We start from the raw sequence: 27,878 nt of genomic DNA, 5'->3' as shown, positions 1-27,878 counted from the left end.
GATTAGACTGCCAAAAAAGCCAGCCCAATTCTGGTACAGCATTATTTGGAGAGATGAAACTAAGATCAACCTCTACCAGAATGAAAGGAAGAAAAAAGTATGGAGTAGGCTTGGAACGGCTCATGATCCGAAGCAAACCACATCATCTGTTTAACACGGTGGAGGCAGTATGATGGCATGAGCATGCATGCCTTCCAATGGCACTGGTTCACTAGTGTTTATTGATGATGTGACAGAAGACAGAAGCTTCCGGATGAATTCTGAAGTGCATAGAGGTATATTGTCTTCTCAGATTCAGCCAAATTCAGCAAAGTTGATTGGACGGCGCTTCACTTTACAGATCGACAATGACCCAAAACATACAGCGAAAGCAACCCAGGATATTTTTATGGCAAGTCAATCACCTGACCTCACCCGATCAAGCATGCATTTCACTTGCTGAAGACAAAACTTAAGGCAGAAAGACTAACGAAAACAAACAACAACTGAAGACAGCTGCAGTAAAGGCCTGGCAAAGCATCACAAAAGATGAAACCCAGCATTTGGTGAAGCCCAATGCGTTCCAGACTTCAAAGGATTCTCGATAACGTATCAAAAATGAGTATTTATTTGTCCAATTACATTTGAGCCCCTGAAATAAGTGGACTGTGTAGGAAAATGGTTGCAATTCCTAAACCTTTCATACAATATTTTTGTTCAACCCCTTGAATTAAAGCTAAAAGTCTGCACTTCAATTGCATCTCGGTTGTTTCATTTCAAATCCATTGTGCTGGCGTACAGAGCCAAAATTATGGGAATTGTGACAATGTCCAAATATCTCTGGACCTTACTGCACACATGGGCTCAGGAACCAGGCTAGTTCCTGTTAGTTAAATGTCATTACAATTTTGGAGAATTATGTCTATCTGGCTGGATGTGTTGGGAGTAAATAACCCATACTGATAAGGAAGGCTGACATACCGCCATAGCAACATGGACAGTACACACTCACACACACACACACACAGGTACCCTGATCCTATAAGCCAACCAGGAGAGAGAAAAACAGAGGTACTCCTATATCACTCTGAAGCCTACCCCCAGCACCAACACACACTGGCTCTATCAAACTGCCCAGACACTTGGAACCGGACAAGTCACCTCTCTGTAAGTGACACTGCTTCAATCTACGTGGTTTTCTCCTGCTTTACTGTGCCCCCAAACGGCACGATGGTCCAGGGCGCGTCTGAGATCGCGGCGCTTTGCGTGGGCCTGGTCGGTCTGATCGGAGCGGCCGCCGCCACCGGGATGCCCATGTGGAAGGTGACGGCGTTCATCGGGGAGAACATCATCGTCATGGAGACGCGCTGGGAGGGCCTGTGGATGAACTGCTATCGGCAGGCCAACATCAGAATGCAGTGCAAGGTGTACGACTCCCTGTTGTACCTGCCTCCCGACCTGCAGGTACGGCGACTCCGCGGTTGCGTCCCTAATGGCACATCTGATTGGCTTGGGTAATGGCGCTATTTAGAGACTAAGGTGCGTTGGGACAAATCCTATGACTTCATTAGTATTCCACCTATGTTATTAGCAGTGGCGTTTTTATATGTAAAAAATTGGTGGGGCACAAACCATTTCAAAATATAGGATACATACCAGTAAAGCTACAAATCTCCCTCTTGCTACTGTGTTTATTTAACACATCAACAAACGTGGTTGCGTGGTTCCACAAAACACTTTTAACAACAGAGCGGCTTGCTTCTACCAGGTGTTGTAGTACACATACTGGAGAGAGAGAGAGAGAGACCTTCGTGTGTGTTGAGTCGCGGCTGTCCCATGGTATTGCGAGTGAAGGTTTTTAACCTCTTCAAGGTGGAAAAGTTCCTCTCTGACTCAGATGTCGTCATAGATGTTGTTATGATAATTTTCAACAGAGTGATGGTCTCAGCAAAAGCCTCCTCTAGGTTGTTCTCATGGATGATCTTAACAGAGACAGGGCCATCTTATCAGTGTGAAGCTCAGTGTGGCGGTACAGAGTGGTCAGCTCAGACCTTAACTTTTCCTTGTTTCCTAGAGGCCATAGTTTCACCGCACATTCAAGCTCAGATGTAGGGAATGACAGGGCAAATTGTGGGAAGAGCGAGTTGTCAACCAGCTTGGCAGCGATCAGGTGATCAGGTGGTGTAAAAACAGTGAACGGTGGCAGCCCATTCATCAGTTTGCTTCTGCATATTCTGGACATTCTCCTTGAAACAGGTGAGTGCACTGCTAATCCCAGATGTATCGATGCTCAGTTTTTGCCGAGTGTTGTATAAAACATCAACTTCTGGCATAAGGAAGAAAAACTATTCCAGCAGCTGCAGAAAGGCTCGGTCCCGGAGTTTTTCAGACAGGCCATATGCCTCATTTATGGTGGCCTCATCCCATCCTGGTTGTGTGCATATGTCCTCCATACACAGGAGCAGTGCTGCGCGGTTTTCCAAAACTGCATTGATAGTTCTACTTTTAAAGTTACATCGTACAGTGGGTGGCCTTGGAATGCGTCTCTGTGTTGCCTCAGCAAGTGCCGCAAAACGTTTTGGAGCACCAGAGAAAAAGGTGGCAAAAGCAGTTAAATCAGCAAAATACACCTTCAGAATACTAATCTTTGCTGAACAAAGTTGCTCCAAGGTCAGTTTCAGCTGGTGAGCATAGCAGTGAACAAACTGGGCATGTGGGTATGTCTCTTTCATAAGCATCTGTACCCCTCGGACGTTTCCACTCATTACAGCCGCACCATCATAAGTCTGAGCGATCAGCTTTTCTCCCAGCTTCAGTGGTTCCAGCACACCCTTGATGCTATTAGAGAGTCCAGTTTTATTTTTGACTTCCACAAACTCCAAAAACCTCTCTGTCACTGTATTGTCAGGCAACATGTATCGCAACACAACCGCCATTTGTGATTTACAGGAGACATCAGTTGTCTCATCTGCCTTTATGGCAACAAATTACGTCTTGTCCACTTCTTGGCTATCTCCTCCCTGTACACTTCATACATACAGTCTAACAGTTTGTTTTGTACAATGCTAGATGTCCCTTTGAAGATGAGCTGAGCGTCATAGTGCCACTGAAATCTCAAATCACCCTCACATAGTCTCGAAAATGCATCTGAATATTCCAGGATTCAGGGAGTCCACCGACTCGTCGTGCCCCTGTAGTGCGGTTTCACATTTTCCACACAGTTTAATACATGTTATGATCCGACTGAGAACGTACCTGTTTTCCTCCACCTGTTTATTATGCTTTTCAATGGAGCGTCAACTTGGGCTGCGACATTTAACCTTCCAAGTAAGCCCAATTTCACAACATTGTCCAGATGACTCCCGCTGCTCTCATGTTTTGCAATCCTCTCAGAAAGATGTTTCAAATCTTTGTAACCCGTCCTCGACCAAGGCCATCTCCACCAAATAGCAGACATGGAAAACAGAAGAGTGCCTTCTTTTGTATGCTAACTGTTTCTTCCGTCATCACTCAAACCGTTTCTTCAACTTTTTCTTCAAAAACCACTCCACGTAAAACCCGCAGTTACTTTTACCAGCGGTTTGAGTGATGACAATATCCCGTGTCTGAAGGGTACCAAGTCGCTTTACTTCAAATTTTTCCTTCAAATTAAGGGTTTCAAACTGGTGCTCGAGTACGAAATCCACTTTATTCATTTTCTCAAGTTATCTGGCTTTGTGAAGCTAACAAGCTAGCTAAGACAATCTACTCTCTCCTCGCTCTTCTTGCCTACTAATGTTGCCGCCAGATAGACAGACAGCCAATCAGGTCTGAAATACTAAATGACGCTGTATTGGGGCTACCGGCTGTCAGCCCCATTTGGCATTTAATTAGTGTGATCTACATTGATCACACTAACATTCTGAGCATGCGTATTAATATTTTCACACATACAATGTGCATTGCATTGTGAGAGAGGGGCTAGCCCTACATTCACGCTTAGCCTATGGCCTACTACTGCAAACTCATATCGGCAGAACGCAGTCTGAAGCAGCAAGGCAGGGACCAATGAACATGAAATTAAATCCTAACACAAATGATATGCAATTTAGGAAGTTGCTACATTCATAGATAATAAATTAAAGGAAGTAATCTTTGAGAAATAAAAATAACATAATTCTGTTGCAGTTCTTTGGGGCTGTGCCCCACCTGCCCCTAATGACCAGTCGCCCCTGGTTATTAGGCTTGACTTTATATAAAATTTATATAAAATGTATGTAAAATTGTGTCACTTTACATATTGAACAGTGACACAATTTTTTCCCATTCAAGCACAATGACTGATATTACTTTTGTTCCATATTGGATTAAATATTTAGAAATGACACCTCTGTTTGTACAAAGTCCCCACACTTAAAAAAGACAAAAATACTGCATAGATAAACACTATGAGCAATAAAGTAGTCAGGTTTAGTGCTTGGTTGTATATCCTTTGCATGCAATGAACTCAACAGTCATTGTATCATATCAAATTGAATACAGAACCAAAAAACAAATCAATGCGTCACTGCTTCAATATCCAGCAACGTTCAAACAACCCCTTACCACTATTCCAAGAGATCCAATCCTGTGAAGAGGTCTCTAATTGGTCACCCTTCTGATCTCACAAGCTTACATAAATATGAAGTGAATCTTAACAGGTCTAGCGATCAGGACATTCTTGGATCAGGACCGTACCTTTGAAATATTATCTTTGTTTTCTTCCCCGTCCACAGGCTGCCAGGGGTTTGATGTGCTGCTCCGTGGCTCTCGCAGGTCTGGCGTTGCTAGGGGCTCTGGCAGGGATGCGCTGTATCTCCTGCATCCAGGATAATGACCACGCCAAGACCTGCATTCTCATGGTGGCGGGAATGATGCAGTTCCTGGCCTCCCTCTGCGTGTTCATTCCGGTGTCATGGACGGCCCACGTGATCATCCAGGACTTCTACAACCCTCTCCTGATCGATGCCCAGCGCAGAGAGCTGGGGGAGGCGCTCTACATCGGCTGGGTGACCGGGGCCTTCCTGTTCGCCTCGGGGATCCTCTTCGTCTGTCGCCACGTGCCCTCTGACAAAGCCTCGCTAGATATCTGCCACCCCGCCAACAGGCTCAACAAACCCACCATGATGCGGTACCGCCCCATCTCACAGAGTCACAGCATAGACGGACGCCAGCTACACAACCGCCAAGATCTGTCTCCTCCGAACCTTCCTTACGGACCTGGTGGGGTGGTTTTAAACACTCCGGCTGCTGTGTATGATTCCAGGATGGTGGAGAGTATGGGGCCGTTGGTCTATCAGCCGTGCAGCCTTGGTGGACAACCTACTTTTTCCTCTCAAAGCTCCAACTACATCAGTAGCCTTTCCACTCATGGCAACTCCTCACGGGTCCTTTTACAGAATCCGTACTCCGGTAATCAACAGACGATTGCTCCGTCCACCGCGAACACCGCCAGTCGACATCCCAGCGCGTACTCCTTTAATCGCCCGGGAAGCACATCCGCTTCGCACAACACATCTTTGCGAGCTGTACCTCGCAATCCCGTTTTCATCAGATATGAAAGATCCACAGCAAAGCCACCACAGTCTTACCACAGTGGTAGCAGTGTGGGTGTGTACATCTGAATGGACCTTCAGATTCCTTCACGATTCCTTCAGATTCTTCATTTAATGTTTATTATTGTCACAATTGGATCTGTATATTAGTTTGCAGTGAAGTTAACTGTCTTTTTGGGGCAGGGGGGTTTGTTTATGTTTAGTGTATTGGAAGGCTAAATTGACATTGCGAAACTTAGCATTTTAGTTTTTTCGGTGAAGTGAGACGTTGTCAAATGTTGTCAATGTAAACACAGGTGAGACTTGTGTTTGTGTCTTAAATTGCAACCTATTTCCTATGTAGCACACTGATGTCTATGGAGCTCTGTTTCAAAAGTGGTGTTTAATTTAGAGAATAGGGTGCCACCTGGAAACAGACATTGGGACTGGGCTTCCATTAAGAATGAACAGGGGCCGGGTCCCCCATGGGAACAGTGAAGAGAATCGAGTGCCATGAGGGACGTAACACAACATTTGTTTTCTCAAAACACACCGACCTATATAGACCCGCTGCAAGAGAAATGCAGAAACAATTATTGTTTAGAGAACATTTTTAGGAGAAACCCGGAAAGCTTTTGAGTTAAAGGGAACCAGGAACCTTTTTGTAAAATACCCTTACAGGCTTGCCTCTTTAGATGTAACACAAAAAAGTAACTGTCCCAACAATGACATTTTTTTTCATGGCTGAAAATGTATCAAAGGTGGTACCCCAACCCCTCGCTAGCCCGTGCTCTATCGGACACCCCTTTGTGATATAATTTATATAATATTTGGTCACTTGAAAAAGAAAACTATTATAGTGTTAAATCTGCCCTGTTGTCCATGTCCACTTGAGCAGCTAATGCCCACTACAATGTCCTCCCTAATACAATAGCAACCAAAAAACAAGCAATACATCTATTATTTACATATGCAAAATGATGTTTTAAGATGCCGACACATTTTGGGGAAGGCGGCCCCTTTGGGTTTTATATGCAGGAAAATCCCTGGATGATATTAGATATATTACATTCGCTATTGGGACATGAGAGGTTGCTTTGAATCCCATCACCGAAAACATTGGAAAATGTGCAACTACTGTATTAAAGTTTTTATATACTTTGGAACTCGTAAACATGTTAGATTAATTCTTCCCTGAACACTTAAGCGTAACTGTATAATTCTTCCAGACCTATAATACATATCATTATTAACAATTACACTATTAACAAATTGTATTTCTTTCTAATGTATGATTAACTGTGTTTAAAAAGCAGTTTTTCTGTGTTGGAATAATTGGATCTGGTTTTAAAAAACGATGTGGATGGAACGAGCCCTGACAACTGTTCAATTGCATGTGGGAGAACAACGCTGCTACAGTCCCTGGTGGTCTAGTGGTTAGGATTCGGCGCTCTCACCGCCGCGGCCCGGGTTCGATTCCCGGTCAGGGAATGACAGTTTTTTGGGGGGTGGGAATTGTGTACTGCAAAATTGCTGCAAAAACCTCGGCTTACGACACAGAAAATATCCTCGGATCAACCAACTGAGCCATCGAAAATGTGCACTCCAACGCAGAGTCGGAAGTTATTGTTAACCCAGGTGTTGATAAATTGGAGGGACACAAACTGACGGTCTCCTTCAACTTTTAATTACCCAACTCACAGGTCCCAAACATATGGTGAAGTATAATTGTAGATAGAAGTGCTTATGTCATCTTACCTCGGGTATACAATCCTCAAAACTAGGCAACGGAAAAACTTTGATGTAAGACATTAGTTTCATTTACAATCGACGCGTCATAATCCCCATAAAACCTGAAAAAAATCCCCACAAACCAAGACGTGTTACTGTTTTTGTCTCGCATTTCACCCTTCATTTATTCCATAAAAGTTATGGCTTCAAAATAATGCTATAAATTATAAGATCTGTTACTCGCCATGACTTTTGCCAAATATGAATTTCAAAAGTGAAAGTGTAAACATCTTTGCTTCAATTAGCTCTACAAAAAATTATATGCTTATATTTAGCCAATATGGATTAAAGTCAAATTGTCCTATTTATATTTATAGATAAATTAATTGAGTAAGAACCGAAGGGAAAGTATCTATAGGACGCAAGTGTTTATGAGGATTCACGCGGTAGTGAATTTAATGCACAATTCAGTAGCTTATTGCTTGTTGTTCAGGAAAATGCCTAATTCAAGATGTCAATTCAAGATGTCAATTCGTCTGTCATTAAGACAGAACCTGACGGTGGTAATTGCAAGGTTGGCTTGGAAATTTGCTTGAGGATATATCTGGTATATCATATGGTTTCCATTTTGTTAGGTTGCATTTTCTGGTTAGCTAGCTATCTCCAGAATCATTGAATCATAGAACATTACTTAATGAACAATGTATGAGAATGAGTTTATTGTTCGATTTTTTTAATTGGCTATTCTTAATAGCTTTTTTAAATTAAATTATCACATTGAATTGTGTCCACCCTGACTACTGTTATTCAGAATCTCCTGAATGCGTGGAACAGGAAGCCAGCTAGTTGAGACTCCAATCAGTATGATGGCTGATCTATGTCCCAGATGAATTTCAGAGGTACATCCTTCATCTGCTCCTCAAAGATCTGGTCAAAACTCTCATTCTGGGCCACGGTGAACATGTTCTTCCAGTCCCCAACTTTACCTAGAACATATTTAAAGATATAGCAGGAGAACTTTAGGTATTCCAAAGGTTACTACAGGTGCTTTTGGAGAAGAATATTAATTTGAAAAGATTAATGATTTGAAACAAAAATTATAATCACTTTTCCTACAACAGCAGGAGCAGAAGCAATATTATAAAATGCTTTTATGGGATTCAGATACAGTGTGTTTGGGTTATCTATTTCCCATATCTCAGGTCCGTATTCAGAAATCATGTCAGAGTAGGAATGATGATTTAAACATGATCCCTTGTCCTTGCCAAGTTCTAATGATTATCTCAAAAACAAAGGCCTTGACCTTTGCGTAGGAACTGGCCCTTTTTCAGTATGTCCTCCGGTAAGAACTCATAGTTGGCCTTGGGGTCATGCTTCATGTTCTTAAAGCTGGCCCTTTCTACTATCTTGTTGATATCTGCTTCATTCAGGTCTTTCTCTAGAAAACAGCAGATCTTCATCACAGCTGTCTTCAGATCCTAAAAAATATGTAAGAATCAAAAACTATTAGTGTAATTTAATTATTTACAAGATTGAAAATGGTACTCTGTTACGTATTTATATTTATACAAATATATTTTGTTAAATGAGAACATGTATTTTTCTATAAACTGAAAAGTTGTATGGACAGGAATGACCAAAAATGAATTAGGATTACCTGCCTTGGTCACAAGGGACAAAACAACAGATTTCTCACTTTGCAGTTGATCCAGCAACATTTCAAATACTATTCAGACTCTAACCACTAGACTACGTGATATCCGATACATGGTGCAATTGTGTTGATCTGAGACCTTTTAGGGTTTCATTTTGGATGTATCCCTGTAAAATTAGTCTATTATGATATCTTACCAGGATCATGTCCTCATAGGTCAGGAACAGGATGTTGTACTGGTCTCTCTTGCCATGCCAGTCTTTGATGTGGTTGAACCAGGACGCACCACCAACTGCGGGGTCATAACAGGGTCAAGCATCCCAAATGGCTACCTATTCCAAATGTAGTGGAGTTTTGACCAGAGCCTGTTGGGTACTATGTAAGGAATAGGTTGCCAATTGAGACATACAGACTATCCGTGAGTATCTCAAAAATAACAACATTGATTAGAGCTAAACAGGCCATGTTGCTAATGGTTTTCTTGGTGTTGATTGACGCCGCATAGGAAGGCTGTTGTCTTCACCCTACCATTCCCTGCTAACCACTGATCCAGGAAGTCTTCAAAGCTTTTTGGGTTCTTAAACGCGGCCCAGTTAAAACACCAGTGATAGTAGGAGACCACATTGTCCTTTGGATTACGCATCACGTAAATGATCTGACAAAGAAGAACAGGAAAACTGTACATTTACAGACATTTGGGCCCAAGCCACAGCCAGTGCACCCTCTAGGGAATATGGTGCCATTTGCTGTTGTATTCTGTTTATATTTACATTTTACACAGCATTCAAAATTTTTTGGAAATGGGATTTTATGTCCTAGATTATGCTGATATACTATTAAGGCAAACCTCAGGTTCTGTACTGAAATCTCTGGATACAGTCTCTCATTCGGCCTTGCATTTTATCACTGGTGCAAATGTTCGCACTCATCACTGTTACATGCCTCAGGGTTACTACAATCTAGAAGGGACAGATTTTGGTTGATGTTTTGTAAAAGGCATTGATGCCAAAACCTTCCTGAATATTTAACATAGTTAATTAGCTGTAAAAGCAGCAGTTTGCCAAACACTCTCAGGACTGGATAGTTACTGCAGGCCTATTCAGAATTGGAATTGGGTAAAACATGAAATTCCATTCAGGTTGATCAAAAGTAAAATGTTATTGTGCCTGTAAGTCATTTGTCTATTTTGATTGTTTATCTTAATGGATGTTTATTTTCCATTTTATTTGTGTTTTTTTTGTAAGACTGGGCTCTGTTGTAAAAGAGACCCTGGTCTCCCAGCTTCAGGTTCTCCACCCTATCTTTGTCTTCCTGATTTTCAGGCCTGGGGGCATGAGTGCAGGGGTGAGGTGGGAGGCAAACAGCCGCGGGTCGGGGCGCAAGGAGTAGTCAGGGCGTTTTTCTGTATACTCCAGCCATGGCATCGTCTCCAAGTTGTTGTGGTAGACATCACCTATGTCTTATTCACAGATAGAGGTGATGATCTGCTGTGCCCAGATAGTTCCTACAGGTCAACATGATAAAATGGGTTTATCAAAGAGCTTTAGAGGACATTGTTATTAAAATGAAAAATCCCCATTCAAATATGAAGAAAACTGCCTATCCTGGCAACTGTTTTAAGAATGCGATTACAGGAGTAAAAATGGATGCAATGTCATACAGTCTTATATACCACTGCATTCAGCCAATCTCCACTCAGGATTTGAACCAACCGTTTCATAATACAACATTGGAACTGGTTGCTTTACTCCTATCTCAACAGTACAGAGTTTCTCAACCTTTTTCAAATCATGGAACTTTATTATATCTGCAACATCTGGAAATTATCCCCATCTTAACCAGCTTTCCATTCAAAACATTCCTATTGTCCAGTGTAATGATTTGTAAGTCAAGTGTTCACTCACCTGACTTTGGATAAGTGACAAAAAATATGTCACTTTCCCTGATCTCAAAGGTCTGCAGAGAGTCAATATACTCAGCTGTGGTGAAATCCTTTGCAAATACATAATCCTTGTATTTAACTAGGTCTTCTGTGAGCCTCTCCATAACAGTAATAGTTTGGGGTAAATTAATATTGGCAAGATACTGAAACAAAACGACATGGAGTTGGAGTGTAGCACGTTTGGACTTTGGAACCTGTGGTAAAGTTCACCTGGTTGTTAAGATTAGGTTTACCTCACTGATGTTACAGTAAAATACCCTCCAGTAGAGTTATCAACCTAACTTCCTTGCATGTAACATACATTCTATACAGTTGTTATGAACTACAATCTGAGTAGTAAACTCCTCGTCTTTTTCGGGTTTGCGCTGGTTACTTCCACCAACAGGGCTGGAGTCCACTGTACATCAGGGTTGACAGCTGCCAGGAGCTATAGGACCGGCTCATTGTAAAGACTAAAAAGGAATGAACGGAATGGTATCCAACACATTGCACATGTAATGCACATATACTTAATACATCTAAATACTTGTAATTTTTCTTTCTTCTATTTGCACTGGTACTGTTCAATGTCAATACAGTTGAATCTAATCCAAAACATTCAGAAATAAATAAGTGTTGTGTTAGCGGCAAGATGGTTGGTGTTCAACAAAAGGGTGACAGGGTTCAGCAATTCTGTAAACCCCCTGGCATTTTATGTTCTGACAGTTGGTGCAACAGATGTCATACAACCGGTGGGTTTTACAATGTGCATGTAGCATGGTGCTTTTCCACCAGAATTGTGTGGGTAACAATCTTGTAAGATTTAAAGAAGGGGCGGGACATTTTAACAAGAGATGGGCCTTAACATCAGATCTTCCCTGTAGTAATGGTCCCTTAATAACCACTATTACAAACTGTAGTATATGCAGGTTAAAAATCATCCGGTGTATCATGGTTTGTAGTCCAACACAGCACTACAGCAAACAAACATTGCAATATTATTTTGAAAGAACAGTCATGGCCTGGGCCGAACACACATTATGCTTAGGTTGATTGTGTTGCGGTTGGGGTTTAAAATATTGTGAAAAATAAAAACAAGGATTTTGGTACATGTGTATGCATGTGCAATGGTGAATCTTGTAAGAATTTTTTTGTTTTAAGTCAGCATTAACTTTTAAACAGCATTTTATGGAAAAACAACAAAGTTACCCGGAAGGTAGCGTATATATTTGCATGAACAACGGTGAATCGTTGACAGGTCAAGATATGTTATTTCAGGTAATCAAAACATTCCTAAAGGTGTCTTTTGAAATTGTACAACAGGGATCAATGCGAGATTGTTTTCTTCACATTGTTAGAAATGTTAAACTTGCAACTACTGTTACAAACTTGTATTTGAGAATAACGGTCTGTGTTAGTGTGGATGGATGCTGTGACTTCCGGGTAAGATGTGCTGCATTCTCGTAATGACCAACTGGTGAAAACCGATTTTTGATTGCTGTATTATGGTCTTGTGTTTGTTAAATGTTGAAGAGATTAATGGCGATATGGTGACAATAGCCAGCGTTTATATGTAAGTGGATGAATTTGTCTTTAATAGATCAAATTAAATCACTTGATGTCACGGCTGAGCCGTGATAACTAATGAGAACTGTGTTTCTACCGGACAGGAAGTATCAATATATTTGGTTGTCAAACGTCAACAATCATCTGAACAAAATAGTCCATAATTGTTATCATTGTAGCCTGTATAGTTCTAACACAATTTTAATAATAAATAATAATAATACATTTTATTTTTAGGCGCCTTTCTAAGCACTCAAGGTCACCATACAAGACACAAATCAAAATAAAGATAAAAACAAACAGAACAATGCTAAAGCAGATGAATCATGATGATGAACATTGCTATAAGCAGATGAAAAGTGATCATGTTGGATATGCCAGTGTGAAAAGATGAGTTTTCAGACGGGTTTTGAAAATGGAAAGCAAGTTGATGTTACGTATTTCTGCTGGAAGAGAATTCCAGAGGCGAGGGGCAGAGCGGCTGAAGGCTCTAAACCCCATAGTGGTCAAACGGGCAGGAGGTACAGTGAGGTGAATAGAAGAAGACCTGAGAGTACGGGTGGGCATGTTGATATGAAGGAGGTACAGTGAGGTGAATAGAAGACCTGAGAGTACGGGTGGGTATGTTGATATGAAGGAGGTCAGTGAGGTACAGAGGAGCAAGGTTGTAAATGGTCTTCAAGGTGAGGAGCAGAATCTTAAAATCAATGCGGTACTTTACAGGGATCCAATATAACTGCTGAAGAACAGGAGGGATGTGATTAATAGATGATGTTCTGGTGATGATACGAGCAGAGTTCTGAACCAGTTGAAGTTTTTGTATAAGTTTGAATGGAAGACTGAAGAGAAGAGAGTTACAGTAATTGATACGGGATGTAACCAGGGTTTGAACGAGAATGGCTGTACTAGTGGGTGTGAGAGATGGACGGAGACGATTGATGTTACGTAAATGGAATTATGCAGACCGAGTCACATTATTAATGTGAGCTTGAAATGAAAGTGTGCTGTCGAGGATGGCACCCATACTCTTAACCTGAGGGGAGGGAGAAACTGAGGAGTTATCGATAGAAATCGAAAAACTGTCATGTTTTGTCAGAGTGGATTTCGTGCCGATGAGGAGAACCTCCGTTTTGTCATTGTTAAGTTTGAGGTAGTTGCAGGAAAACCAGGATTTGATATCCGTAAAGCAATCAGTGAGGGAGGCGGGTGGGAGGGTTGAGTTAGCTTTAGTTTATAGGTATAGCTGGTTGTCATCTGCATAGCAGTGGAAATTGATATTGAATTTATGAAAGATATGACCAAGAGGAAGTAGATGATAAACAGATGGGGACCCAGGACAGAGCCCTGGAGAACACCGGCAATGACAGGAGATGGATGTGATTTGAATGTTCTGAGTTGGATGAATTGAGTGGGGCCTGAGAGACAGGATTTAAACCAGTTCAAAGGTGTGTCAGTTATACCAATAGAGACTAGTCTGTCAAGGAGGATGTTATGAGAGATGGTGTCAAAGGCCGCACTCAGATCAAGGAGGATGAGAATGGTTAATAGTCCAGAGTCAGCTGCCATAAGAAGATCATTCGTGATTTTTACCAGTGCTGTTTCAGTGCTATGGCAGGGGCGGAAGCCAGATTGGAATTCTTCATAGAGGTTATTGTCAGACAAATGTGCATGAACCTGAGATGCAAATGTTTTTTTAGTTCAAATTCATGTAGTTGAAATGCGTTTTCACCCCATGTAAAAGTCCCCACGTATACAGGTATTGGAATTCTATCAAAGATACTTCCCAATCACCTTTCAAATCCATACCTTTGGCAAATTTTGTGGTATAGCTCGAACTCAAATTGTTTGGATAGATATGTCTCGATGAGTTACTGGGCAGCGTTATGTAGAAGCCATCGTCACCCATGCTGATTGCATTGTAAATGCAATCTTGGAATTTTATCCAGTTTCTAGGTCAAGCACTCGTTCAGAGGGTATCCAGCTGTTGAATTTCTCAGGCCAACCAAGCCATTTCACAAGACAAATTTTCTTCCCTTTCTGTAATTTCTCATCCAGAACTGATTCCACTTTAAAAGTTTTATACTTAGACACGATTATTTCAGTAATTCCAGTTCATAAAAGGTCCCAACTATCACATAATCACCGTAATCTTTTATTCTATATACAGGAGGTACCCGAGGAATGCATTCTGTTATTGTAAAATATTCATCTGTGTACCCTTTTTCATAGCCTTTTGTAAACGCACCTCTCAGCTTTGAGAGTCTCACAGTATCCCCAACCCGGAACTTGTAGCTTTGATTACCATTTCTCATTATTGTTGTAAGGCAAGGCAAGGCAAGGCAATTTTATTTATATAGCACATTTCATACACAATGGTCATTCAAAGTGCTTTACATAAATATCCATTTGACAGAGGTACTGTTACAGAAATAAGAAATAATAAAAACCATTAAGAATATAAAATCAAATACAGAACAGTGAAGAAATAAGAAAAATTAAAACCGTTAAGAATATAAAGTCAAATACAGTTTAGAATAAAAAATATAATAGAATAAAGGACAGTGAAAACAGTCGGACGGACAGTGGCACAGTGCTCATTCATTAAATGCAAAGTAAAATAGATGTGTTTTGAGTCTGGATTTGAATGTGACTACTGTAGGAGCACATCTGATCTCTTCTGGAAGCTGGTTCCAGCTGCGACTGGCATAATAGCTAAAAGCAGACTCTCCTTGCTTAGAGTGAACCCTTGGTATTTCTAGCTGATGTGATCCTAATGATCTGAGTGTTCGTTTGGGTTTATATTCATTGAGCATATCTGCAATGTATTGAGGTCCTAGGCCTTTGAACGATTTATATACCAGTAGTAATACTTTAAAATCGATCCTATATGTAACTGGCAGCCAGTGTAAAGACCTGAGGACTGGTGTGATATGATCATATTTTCTGGTTCTGCTGAGAATCCTGGCCGCGGCGTTCTGTACGAGCTGCAACTGTCTTATGGTCTTTTTGGGAAGGCCAGTGAGGAGTCCATTACAATAATCCACCCTGCTGGTGATGAAAGCATGCACTAGTTTTTCTAAGTCTTGACTAGAAACAAAGCATCTAATTCTTGCAATATTTTTCAGATGATAGTATGCTGATTTAGTTATTGCTTTGACATGACTACTGAAGTTAAGGTCTGACTCTAGAGACACACCGAGATTCCTGACTTGAATTTTAGTTGTTTGACCTTTAGAGTGAAGGTACGCGTTCACCTTGAGAACTTCATCTTTATTTCCAAACGCAATAACTTCCTTTTTATCTTTGTTTAACTGAAGAAAGTTTTGGCACATCCAACTATTTATTTCATCAATGTATTGGAGCAGGGAGTCAATTGGGCTGTAATCGTTTGGCGATAGCTTTGATTACCATTTCTCATTATTGTTGTACCATACAGGTTCTTGAGAACTAATCTAACATTTTCTTCACAAACGTCAGCAGGCTTCATCTTAATAGACCGATGGTAGCTATGGTTGTATCCATGAACTAAATCTTGAATAACTTCAACATAGCGATGAGTGTTGGGAGCTGTGAGATACCTACGCATTTGTGATTTAATTGTTTTATTTGAATCTCTCAACTTACTCGCTTTGACATAATGTACTGTACTCATTAGCATTTCAAAATGTGAATAAAAAAACTCCTTCCCCTTGTCCATTTGGACTTTTTGTGGTGTTCTTCCTTCTTTTAATATTTCTTCAAATGCTCGCTTTAACTTGATAGTGTAATGAACACTCTGACCAAGGAATGAGGTTCCAATTGCGGAACGCAACCGTCTGGTTTATTATAAGGCACAAAAGGGCTGAGGCAAGAATCCCAACGAGAAGGACGGGCAGGAGTTTGGTAACCGGTTGACAATTCGAGAAGGCGACGGTACAGGTACAGGCAGGCTTGACAGAATAATCCACGGGGCAGGCAGGTCAGAAGGCAGGCTACTAGACACGAAAAACAGACGGGAACAGGGCAAGGGGAGTGGATAACAACAGGTAGGCACAAACTTAGTTAGCTCAGACGCTATGCAAAGGCTTGGCACGTCCACAACAAACAATACCTCACAACCATGTGGTGGTGGAGGACTGGCTTAAATAGGAGGAGACAATGAGAAGCAGGTGTATTCTGGTGATTGTGATCTTGACTGGGAGCTGCTTTCAGGTCCACTATGCTGTGAGAGCTCAGTGGTGCTGGGGCATTGCCAGGACCTAACAGATAGCGCTTTTATTTCTCAGCACACTAATCCATGCGTATTTGCTTAATACATCTATGCATGTTAACATAAATTTAATGTTATCGTTTCCACACTGTAAGCACTTATGTCAACCAAATCCAGCTGAAATTCATTCATCTTCTTCTTCCGCTTCATCCGGGGCCGGGTCGCGGGGGCAGCAGTCTAAGCAGAGATGCCCAGACTTCCCTCTCCCCAGACACTTCCTCCAGCTCTTCCGGGGGGACACTGAGGCGTTCCCAGGCCAGCCGGGAGACATAGTCCCTCCAGCGTGTCCTAGGTCTTCCCCGGGGTCTCCTCCCGGTGGGACGGGACCAGAACACCTTCCCAGGAAGGCGTTTCGGAGGCATCCGAAACAGATGCCCAAGCCACCTCAGCTGACCTCTCTCGATGTGGAGGAGTAGCGGCTATACTCCGAGCTCCTCCCGGGTGACCGAGCTTCTCACCCTATCTCTAAGGGATCGCCCAGCCACCCTGCGGAGAAAGCTCATTTCGGCCGCCTGTATCCGGGATCTTGTCCTTTCGGTCATGACCCAAAGCTCATGATCATAGGTGAGAGTAGGAACGTAGATTGACCGGTAAATCGAGAGCTTCGCCTTGCGGCTCAGCTCTTTCTTCACTACGACAGACTGATACATCGACCGCATTACTGCAGAAGCTGCACCGATCCGTCTGTCAATCTCCCTCACTCGTGAACAAGACCCCTAGATACTTAAACTCCTCCACTTGAGGCAAGCACTCTCCACAAACCTGAAGTGGGCAAGCCACCCTTTTCCGACTGAGGATCATGGCCTCGGATTTGGAGGTACTGATTCTCATCCCCACCGCTTCACACTCGGCTGCAAACCGTCCCAGTGCATGCTGAAGGTCCTGGTTTGAAGGGGCCAACACGACAACATCATCCGCAAAGAGCAAAGACGAAATCGTGTGGTCCCCAAACCTGACACCCTCCGGCCCCTGGCTGCGCCTAGAAATTCTTTCCATAAAAATTATGAACAGAACCGGCGACAAAGGGCAGCCCTGCCGGAGTCCAACATGCACTGGGAACGAGTCTGACTTACTGCCGGCAATGCGGACCAAGCTCCTGCTTCGGTCGTAAAGGGACCTGACAGCCCTTAGCAAAGGACCCAGGACCCCATATTCCCGAAGCACCCTCCACAGGACGCCGCGAGGGACACAGTTGAATGCCTTCTCCAAATCCACAAAACACATGTGCACTGGTTGGGCAAACTCCCATGAACCCTCCAACACCCCGTAGAGGGTATAGAGCTGGTCCAGTGTTCCATGGCCCGGACGAAAACCACACCGTTCCTCCTGAATCCGAGGTTCTACTATCGGCCGTATTCTCCTCTCCAGAACACTGGCATAGACTTTCCCGGGGAGGCTGAGAAGTGTGATCCCCCTATAGTTGGAACACACCCTCCGGTCCCCCTTCTTAAAAAGAGGGACCACCACCCCTGTCTGCCATCCCAAAGGCACTGTCCCCGACCGCCACGCGATGTTGCACAGGCGTGTCAACCAGCTGAAATTGTGAATTTATATCATGAACAATAACTTTATTTATTTGAAAATGTATAGCTACAGGCCTGTGTAGCGTGTATGTATCCTGGGCGAGCAGCCAGTCATCCGCCTCGCCATTTTTGAGGATCTCCCCGGTTTTCTCCAAGTACACACTTTTCAAACCCTCTCTACCCACATAAGCACCAGGGTTTGCCAGGTCGTAGTAAATACTTTTCATAACCTGTTCAGACATTGTAGAGCATTCCAGCAATAATGAGAAGTAATACATGTTTAACATCGTTTTATTTGAGTTTTTCGAAATTACACATCCAAGAAATTCAGAAGTTACACAAGCATTCAAATTTCTCACAGGGTTAGTTTATATACAACTGAAGATACCTGTCCTTAGACAACAGACTCTTTGCTTTCATCGCACCATGACGCCACTGCGTCGCATACAGCACCCTAATTAAATGTATCATTGTGTCAAATGTATTCACCCCGGTTCTCGCTCAGTCTCTGTGTGATGTTCGGCTCCAACTTGAGCTGATGCAGAAAGTTCTCAGAGGCCACATGAACATTAGTCAGCGGTGCATGAAAGCCTGATGCGTTCAAAGCCCTGACATGTTTCAGTCGCGGTGTTAAAACTGTCTCCACGATGTCATCATAATGGGTCTCAAAAAAAGAATCAGGCGGACCGAGACAAGAATTTCTCGTCTGGCTCAGGTGGTCCGCTTCACATCCGATGCATGGTTTGTGGATAATAGCTGCAACACTGTTTTCCAGAATCATACCCAATGTTGCTTTGATGATGTTTAATACTTTTGGTGCAAGGAGTTTGTCCATTTCGTGATAACTCTTGTTAGCATTTGAAAGGTATTACAGATTAAGACGTACTAGCTGATAACCAATCTGGTCAATCCAATGGTAGTTTCTTGTTGGGTATGCTGGTGGAATCGAGCTGTCGGGGTCAGGGGTTCCGTAGAAGTCTTCAGCGTTCAGCGTCATCCCAGGCGTAACACAGCCAGTCCTCAGCCTTGGGTTCTTCAATCTCCGCTTGGTTGTAATCTTGAGATATGTTTAGTAAATTCTTCCTACTGCTTGATAGTCACAGGCGGTATGTCTGTTTTTATGCTGTGTTGAGAACAGTGTTAGCTTAAGGTGGGGCTTCAGGGTCTTACGTCAGTCGAACAATCCGCAGTCACAGTCACAATCTAACCCGCTGACATTTTCTGTTAATAGTTCCAATCTAACAGAGTCATACTATTTCATCCCCTTGACAACTTTAAACAGTACATCTACCGTATTATGTGGGCCCTGTTTTGGCCCCAAATGAAACACTTTTCAAAAGGTGTTCCATAAACTGGCATTAAAAACCATTTGATCAGTCACACTAGCCTTAAACTCTTGGCCTTCAGGTAATTCATAAAATGTATCCACCGATCCGACCGTTGTCCATTCCTGTGCCAACATATCCTGGTGTAGTTAATGGATTCGGGTTAAACTCTGCATCGGTTTCTTCGGGGCTGGCATGTTGATTGCATCTCTGCTGTCCATTTGTAATTTCTTACCAAATCGCTGAGCCCAGTTTAAGTTGTTAGCTTTCAACGGTGTTTCACCCAAAACATTGATTGCTCCGCAATCCCATAAAACATGAAAGGTTAACAACCACTGGTTGAAGGACATCTGTTGTACCACTTGTCAGAAGATAAAACCCCAGGGGGGTTTATAGAATTGCTGGACCCTGTCACCCTTTTGTTGAATACCAAACGTCTTGCCGCTGACCCAACACTTATTTATTGCCTGGGAATTTAACATTCCGGAACCCTAAGACCCATTTGTTAAATATCAAACATAACCCACCTGTTATAACACTAGTCTGGGTTGCTCATCAGTTGTTGTAAAACATCAAACACAGAGACATCAATGTAATCATTAATTACAAAGTCACCAGACATGCATACGTCACACCAGAAGTCCCACCCTAACACACGTCATACAGGAAGTCCATACGTCACACCGGAAGTCCCACCCTACAAACCGGATGTCCCGCCCACTTGTCACATCAATCTGGAGGTCCCGCCCTCCATTAATCACCATTCTGACACATTATACCCTACATTTACTACTGGCCTAACCTCCCACTGTCTCAACACACCAGCCAACCCTGTTTGAAGTCCCCATTCAGGGGTCTATAGCACAGGTCTTCAACCCTCTCCTGGGGACCCCCCAGCCATTCCATCTACTAGATGTATCCCAGAGCTAGCACACCTGAATCAACTTATTAACTAATTAACTAGCCCTTACCTGTTGAATCAGGTGAACTAGTTCAGGGCAAAAACTAAACTGTGAGATTGCTGGGGGGGGGGGGGGGGGGTCTCCAGGAAAGGGTTGAAGACCTATGGTCTAGAGACGTATAATAAAAGTAAATTGACAAATATCTAAACACTTGGTTTGGTCCAAATGGCTCCCAGTTCCCTATAAACTATGTATGTACTATAAGAGAACTACCTACAACCAAAGCCCTGGTCAACCGTGCTGCAGATAGGAACCAGGGTGCCATTTGGCAAGTAGGGCGTCTGTGTAGAACAACTGTCGGGTCTTGCAACGAGAGAAACTGCGATGGTTCTCGTTTCTGTTATTTAGAAATATTGATTGTTGGGAGATCTTGCAGAAACTGATTCAGCGTTGATTTTAAAATAATTTTTATTAAAGGCCCAGCACAGTAAAACATTTGTTTTCTTTGTTTTCTGTGGTACATGACCAGGTTTTGCGTGAACCTCTCTGTAATAAGTACTTTAATAATAGGTTTGTTAGCTTTTCATTAACCATTCCTGCATTGGACTTATATCTGTCTATAATTGACAATTATAATTTTCTCATTTATCAACACACTGCATTTGATTGTTGGCCGTATCATCTGGTTGTATCACAGCAGTCTTGTGTTGCCGTGGAAATCATCTCTCCACTGCAAGAACTGGTGAATGTGTGAAAGACCACTAAAGCTAAAGCTAGTTGTGGCTCAAATCAGTACAATGGCTGATCTATGTCCCAGATGAACTTTAGAGGTACATCCTTCATCCGCCCCTTAAAGATCTGGTCAAAACTCTCATTCTGGGCCACAGTGAACATGTTCTTCCAGTCCCCAACTTTTCCTAGAACAGCAGAACCAACACATTCATAGTTTTAAAGAAAGTAGATTCAGATATTCCAAAGGTCACTACAGGTGCTTTTGGAGAGGAATATACATTTAAAAAATGATAATCACCTATAAATGTTTGACCCAAATCATTGTTGTATTTTGATAATGACAGCCCACACAATAGAGGCCATCTAACTTTGGCAGTGCGTTGTACATAAGAACCTGGTTCATAATGCCATTTATTTACTATCTGTTCAGAGTAGCAGTACTACTCTAGGATCAGCTCCTCATCTATAAAGTAATTAACTATGTTAAAATTAATTAACTGATCCTTGATTAGAGACATTTTGTACAACAACACTTGCCCTTGCGTAGAAACTGGCCCTTCTTGACCCTGTCCTCCGGTATGAACTCATAGTTCGCCTTGGGGTCATGCTTCATGTTCTTAAATGTTGCTTTTTCCACTATCTTGTCGATATCTGCTTCACTCAGGTCCCTCTCCAGGAAGCAGCAGATCTTTGTCACAGCTTTTTTCAGATCCTGAAATAATAGGAATATGACGAACCAATTGATTAACCACCTTTCATGACTCTGACAGTGTCTCCATTCTTTATCTAGTGCACAACTTTGTCTGTATGAGGTTCCATTTTGGAACAATACCCTGTAAATTTAGTCTGTAATAATATCTTACCAGGATCATGTCCTCGTAGGTCAGGAACAGGATGTTGTACTGGTCTCTCTTGCCATGCCAGTCTTTGATGTGATTGAACCAGGACGCACCACAAACTGCAGGGTTATAACAGCTAAGATTATGCAGTATAACAGCTAGAGTTGTACATTATAACAACCAGGGTCACATTATAACAGGGTCAGGCAGTATAACATTTAGGGTCACACTATAACAGCTAGGGTCTTGCAGTAACAGCTAGGATCTTGTAGTAACAGCTAGGGTCTTCCAGTGACTGTTGGGGTCTTGCAGTGACATTTAGGGTCTTGTAGAAACAGCTGTGGGTCTTCCAGTACCAGCTAGGTGTCTTCCAGTAACAACTAGGCTCTTGCAGTGACAGTTAGGGTCTTGTTGTAACATCAAGGATCTCGCAGTAATCAGCTAGGGTCTTGCAGTAATAGCTAGGATATTGCAGTAAGGTATTGAAGTAACAGTTAGGGTCTTGTAGTAACAGTTAAGGTCTTGAAGTAACAGTTAGGGTTTTGTAGTAAGAGTGTGTGGTAAAAGCAGATTCACAAAGTGCATGCATCCCAAATAGCGCCCTATTCACTAAGTAGTGCAAAACTGTTGACCAAGGCCTATTGGGTACTATGTGGAGAATAGTGTGCTTTTCAGGAAAGAAAGATAGGCAGGTAGTGTCTTAAAAATCACAGCATTGATTAGAGGAAAACAGGCCATGTTGCTATTGGTTTTCTTGGTGTTGTCTGACACGCCAAGAAAAGCGGTTGTCTTCACATTACCATTCCCTTCTAACCACCGATCCAGGAAGTCCTCAAAGCTCTTTGGGTTGTTTAACGCGGCCCAGTTAAAACTCCAGTGATAGTAGGAGACCACGTTGTCCTTCGGATTGCGCATCACATAGATGATCTGACAAAGAGAAAATCATTCAGAAAAACACCCTGACCAAAGGCAGTGCACTCTCTAGGAAATTTAGGGTGTCAAACTCAGGATGTAACTCAAGGAAAAACTATTGAAACTAAACTATGAACTTAAAAATAACCAAAAGATAAATATCAAATATATTTAGAAAGTTAGTTAATAATTATAAAAACCAAAGCTAGAGTCACAGTAAGCATCTACATTGCAAAAATTTCACCTATGTTCCACGTGGACTTCAAGACCTTGTTGAATAACAAATGCGACTCTGGGGAAAAATGTGTTTGACCTCCCAGCTTCAGGTTCTCCACCCTACCTTTGCCTTCCTGGTTTTCAGGCCTGGGGGCATGAGTGCAGGGGTGAGGTGGGAGGCAAACAGCCGCGGGCTGGGGCGCAAGGAGTAGTCACGTCCTTCACCTTTACGCTCCAGCCATGGCATCTTCTCCAAATTGTTTTTGTAGACATCCAATATCTCTTGATCACAGATAGACGTGATGATCTGCTGTGTCCAGATGGTTCCTACAAGTCGACATTATGAAAGGTGTGTATTAAAGGAGAGAAATGTTTTGTTCTGTAACACATGTGGGTCACAATTACGATCAAGTTTTTTGGGTTGAAACAAAATGTTTCTTGCTTAGTAAAACATCAGTTCTGTTCCTCATTGAGACACTGTGCTGCAAAATTTGTACAGTATATTTGGATATTTTATCACCCAAAATGTTATTTTGTTTTGTTTTGGACCATGCAGTATCTTGCAGGGTCAATGTCCTATGCTGTACGTAATGTTACGTGTGCTACATTAATTCAGAAGAGACTTGCTTTACTGTCTTCTCTTTGTCTATTTGAGGCATTTTTTTCGCTGTGAGGATCTTTATTTTGATCCAAGAGCTGTGTTCATTAAAATAACTCTGCTTTATCCCTTCTAATTATACTTTTTAAAAGAGAGCATGTGCATTCTAATCAATTATTTAGTTCATCGGCAAAGGTCAGTTAACAACTTTAAGGATTCCTCAAATGTGTCACTCATATCTGGAAAGGTTCCCCATCTTAACCAGCATTCCATTCAAAACATTCCTATTGTCCAGTGTAATGATGTGTCAGCCAAGTTGTCACTCACCTGACTTTGGGTAAGTGACTAGAAAAATGTCACTGTCCCTGATCTCAAATGTCTGCAGAGAGTCAATAAGCTCAGCGGTGGAAAATTCTTTTGCATATACATAGTCCTTGTGCTTGACCAGGTCATCGTTAAGCTTCTCCATGACAATAATGTTGGTTTGCTCTACACTTGTATTGACAAACACTGCAAACAACCAAATGAAGTTGGAATGCAGCAGGTTTGGATTTTGGAAACCTGTGGTAATGTCTAAAAAAAAAGGTAATCCACTTTCTCCACTTCTCCACAGTCCTATAAGGGTCTGCCTTGGCAGTCTATCAACGCCTCCTAGTTTCAGCCAATCAGCAGGCTGGAGTGACCATTCAGTCAGTGCACCCACCCAAACTAGCTGAGAGTGTTAATGTTGGCAGGTTAATATGTTTTGGTTTGCTTCTTCTGCCACACTGATGCTGCCTTGCTCTCATATGAAAGTAGGACTCTCCATCACTAATTTGTTCCAACCACAAGGATGGGAAGAACACTTTACTTCTCTTTTGTTTTCTAACTGTAGCACAGCTGTCTAATTCTCTCTCGCAATATTGAATTAGTCACATAAGAGAAAATGCATTCATATCTCTTTGTCTTCCTGTACACCTTAGAGAAAGGTCAAACAAACAATAGCTCCACATTCACTATTACGTTTTTTGCTTATTCCTGTATGTATTTTTATAGTTTTTTGTTTTTGTTCATGCCACACTGTTGCTCATACAGTATGATCGACTAGGACTTTTGGAAGTTCGTTCATCGCTGAATAGAATTTTTCTCTACTTACCGGAGCACTTGCTGTGATTCTGCCATGGTCCCTGTACCGAAAAAACCTCCATCACCTGCCTGAATTACTACCGCCCTGTAGCACTGACCTCCATCTTCATGAAGTGCTTAGAGCGGCTGGTCAGAACCCACATCTGCTCCACCCTTCCTGACACCTTGGACCCCTTTCAATTTGCACACCAATCAAATATATCTACTGTACGGACAATGCCATCGCCCTGACAACACACACCGCTCTCTCCTATCTGGAAAAAGGCCACACATACAGTGAGGGGAATTTATTTTTCAGATATAATCAGTCTATAATTTTAATGGTAGGTTTATTTGAACAGTGAGAGACAGAACAACAGCAAAAAAAAATCCAGAAAAACACGTAAAAAAATATATAGTATAAATTGATTTGCATTTTAACGAGTAAAATAAGGATTTGATACCCTCTCAATCAGAGATTTCTGGCTCCCAGGTGTCTTTTATACAGGTAATGAGCTGAGATTAGGAGCACACTCTTAAAGGGAGTGCTTCTAATCTCAGCTTGTTACCTGTATAAATGACACCTTTCCACAGAAGCAATCAGTCAATCAGATTCCAAACTCTCCACCATGGCCAAAACCAAAGAGCTGTCCAAGGATGTCAGGAACAAGATTGTAGACCTACACAAGGCTGGAATGGGCAACAAGACCATCACCAAGCAGCTTGGTGAGGTGACAACAGTTTGTGCGATTATTCGCAAATGGAAGAAACACAAAGATCTCTGTAACACCTTATTTGAAAGGGTGTGCAAAAGAGTGACATGACATTGTCATGATACTGTCATAGTCATGACAAGACACATGTAAGAATCATTATGAACGTTTATGAATGTTATCATTAGGTGTCATTCGGTTGATTATGTCATTTTTAATGCAAGGTTGACATTGTTTGGGATGTCTTTGTTACGACAACTTGACATTAACTGAGTCAACACAACCTGTCAATGTCTTTGTTATGACAACTTGACATTAACCACGACAACATTAGATTAGATTCAATTTCATTGTAATTGAAAAAGTACAGTACAATGAAATTGAAGGAGTAAGGTAGCATGTGCAACTGAAATACAGGGATAGCAGCAATGAGGTTCCCGAGGTAGACGTACCTGTAACAACTGAAAACTTCAGACTTTGCAAGGCAGTGTCAGAGTCTAGTAGTACAAATGGTGGAAATGGTTAGTAATGGGTCACGGAATTCAGAAGGGTTACATTAAAGAAAGTGTTCCTGAGCCTCCTGCGAGACTGAAGAGACCTGTACCACCTGCCTGATGGAAGGAGGGCAAACAGTTTGTGGCATGGATGTGAAGGGTCTCTGATGATGCCACACACCCTGTGCAGACATCGCTTGTGCTGGAGGTTTATGATGGCGGGAGCTGGGTACCAGTGATGTGCTGGAGGTCTACAATGGCTGTGAGCTGGGTACCAGTGATGGGCTGGGCGGTTTCTATGTCTTTGCAATTTAAGTCAAGATTAAAATAGAATATGATTAGCTCTGAATGATCCATGACAAGCAAATGTTGGAATGTGCAGGGGAGACCAAAGGAAATAAAATGTTGAGGGAATGGATAACATTTTTGAGGGAACAGAAATGCATTAAATATGTATGTATTCTGTTTCAGAAGTTGAGTTTCTATTATGACCTCTAAGGGGCTCTGTAAAAGGTAAATATTTTGGTTTATTAGTAAATAATTCTAGCTAATGTTTTCACCCATCATGATTCAACTGCCATTGAAATCAGTGCAGTAGAGGTATCTTATCTATTTCATCATATACAGTATCTCACAGAAATGAGTACACCCCACACATTTTTGTAAATATTTGATTATATCTTTTCATGTGACAACACTAAAGAAATCACACTTTGTTACAATGTAAAGTAGTGAGTGCACAGCTTGTATAACAGTGTAAAGTTTCTATCCTCTCAAAATAACACAAAGCCATTAATGTCTAAACCGCTGGCAACAAAAGTGAGTACACCCCTAAAAGAAAATTTCCAAATTGGGCCCAATTAGCCATTTTCCCTCCCCGGTGTCATGTGACTCATTAGTGTTACACGGTCTCAGTTGTGAATGGGGAGCAGGTGTGTTAGATTTGGTGTCATCGCTCTCACACTCCCTCATACTGGTCACTGGAAGTTCAACCTGGCACCTTATGGCAAAGAACTCTCTGAGGATCTGAAAAAATTAATTGTCGCTCTACGTAAAGATGGCTATAAGAAGATTGCCAAGACCCTGAAACTGAGCTGCAGCACGGTGGCCAAGACCATACAGCGGTTTAACAGGACAGGTTCCACTCAGAACAGGCCTTACCATGGTCGACCAAAGAAGTTGAGTGCACATGCTCAACGTCATATCCATAAGTTGTCTTTGGGAAATAGACATATGAGTGCTGCCAGGATTGCTGCAGAGGTTAAAGGGGTGGGGGGTCAGCCTGTCAGTGCTCAGACAATATGCCGCACACTGCATCAAATTTGCCTGCATGGCTGTCATCCCAGAAGGAAGCCTCTTCTAAAGATGATGCACAAGAAAGCCCGCAAACAGTTTGCTGAAGACAGGCAGACTAAGGAAATGGATTACTGGAACCATGTCCTGTGGTCTGATGAGACCAAGATAAACTTATTTGGTTCAGATGGTGTCAAGTGTGTGTGGCGGCAACCAGGTGAGAAGTACAAAGACAAGTGTGTCTTGCCTACAATCAAGCATGGTGGTGGGAGTGTCATGGTCTGGGGCTGCATGAGACTGGGGAGCTACAGTTCATTGAGGGAACGTAGCCGCAACGTAGCCATAAATCTGGGGCTGGTGCTAGTCTAAAACTGGCAGGTATAGAGAGTACAGAGATATTGTTATTCATGTTGGCACCAATGACGTTAGGATGAAACAGTCAGAGGTTTCGAAGCAGAACATAGCATCAGCGTGTAAACTAGCTTGAAAGATGTGTCGGCATCGAGTAAATGTCTCTGGCCCCCTCCTAGCAAGGGGCAGTGACGAGCTCTACAGCAGACTTGTGCAACTCAATC

The 27,878-nt window shown here is 42.2% G+C and overlaps 3 protein-coding genes and 1 non-coding gene across 5 annotated transcripts; 2 read left to right on the top strand and 2 right to left on the bottom strand.

Moving 5' to 3' along the window:
* The first annotated feature begins 1,109 nt into the window (after positions 1-1,109).
* Positions 1,110-6,414, top strand: LOC105012897 (claudin-8). The gene is made up of 2 exons (XM_010874043.4): positions 1,110-1,443; positions 4,734-6,414. Exons 1-2 carry the CDS (start codon positions 1,210-1,212, stop codon positions 5,619-5,621), a joined length of 1,122 nt encoding a protein of 373 aa, XP_010872345.2. The 5' UTR covers positions 1,110-1,209; the 3' UTR covers positions 5,622-6,414.
* Positions 6,415-6,950: 536 nt separating this feature from the next.
* On the top strand, positions 6,951-7,022 carry trnae-cuc. The gene has a single exon. It is a non-coding gene; the product is annotated as a tRNA-Glu (tRNA).
* A 1,038-nt stretch (positions 7,023-8,060) lies between these two features.
* On the bottom strand, positions 8,061-11,632 carry LOC117594770 (amine sulfotransferase-like). 2 transcript variants are annotated; one of them, XM_034293558.1, is made up of 5 exons: positions 10,821-11,632; positions 9,445-10,420; positions 9,114-9,208; positions 8,566-8,740; positions 8,061-8,248 (listed from the first exon to the last, which is right to left on the bottom strand). In XM_034293558.1, exons 2-5 carry the CDS (start codon positions 9,599-9,601, stop codon positions 8,121-8,123), a joined length of 555 nt encoding a protein of 184 aa, XP_034149449.1. In that variant the 5' UTR covers positions 9,602-10,420; positions 10,821-11,632; the 3' UTR covers positions 8,061-8,120. The 2 variants fall into 2 exon arrangements, with proteins under 2 accessions (XP_034149449.1, XP_034149448.1); XM_034293557.1 differs by lacking the exon at positions 10,821-11,632 and having other exon boundaries at positions 9,445-10,766.
* Positions 11,633-20,898: 9,266 nt separating this feature from the next.
* Positions 20,899-24,250, bottom strand: LOC117594815 (amine sulfotransferase-like). Its single transcript, XM_034293896.1, has 6 exons — positions 24,027-24,250; positions 23,226-23,428; positions 22,774-22,900; positions 21,998-22,092; positions 21,672-21,846; positions 20,899-21,319 (listed from the first exon to the last, which is right to left on the bottom strand). Exons 1-6 carry the CDS (start codon positions 24,166-24,168, stop codon positions 21,192-21,194), a joined length of 870 nt encoding a protein of 289 aa, XP_034149787.1. The 5' UTR covers positions 24,169-24,250; the 3' UTR covers positions 20,899-21,191.
* Positions 24,251-27,878: the final 3,628 nt, after the last annotated feature.

Source organism: Esox lucius, chromosome 1 (assembly GCF_011004845.1).
Source record: "Esox lucius isolate fEsoLuc1 chromosome 1, fEsoLuc1.pri, whole genome shotgun sequence".
Classification (NCBI taxonomy): Eukaryota; Metazoa; Chordata; class Actinopteri; order Esociformes; family Esocidae; genus Esox; species Esox lucius.
This window is presented reverse-complemented; position numbering and strand designations above follow the sequence as displayed.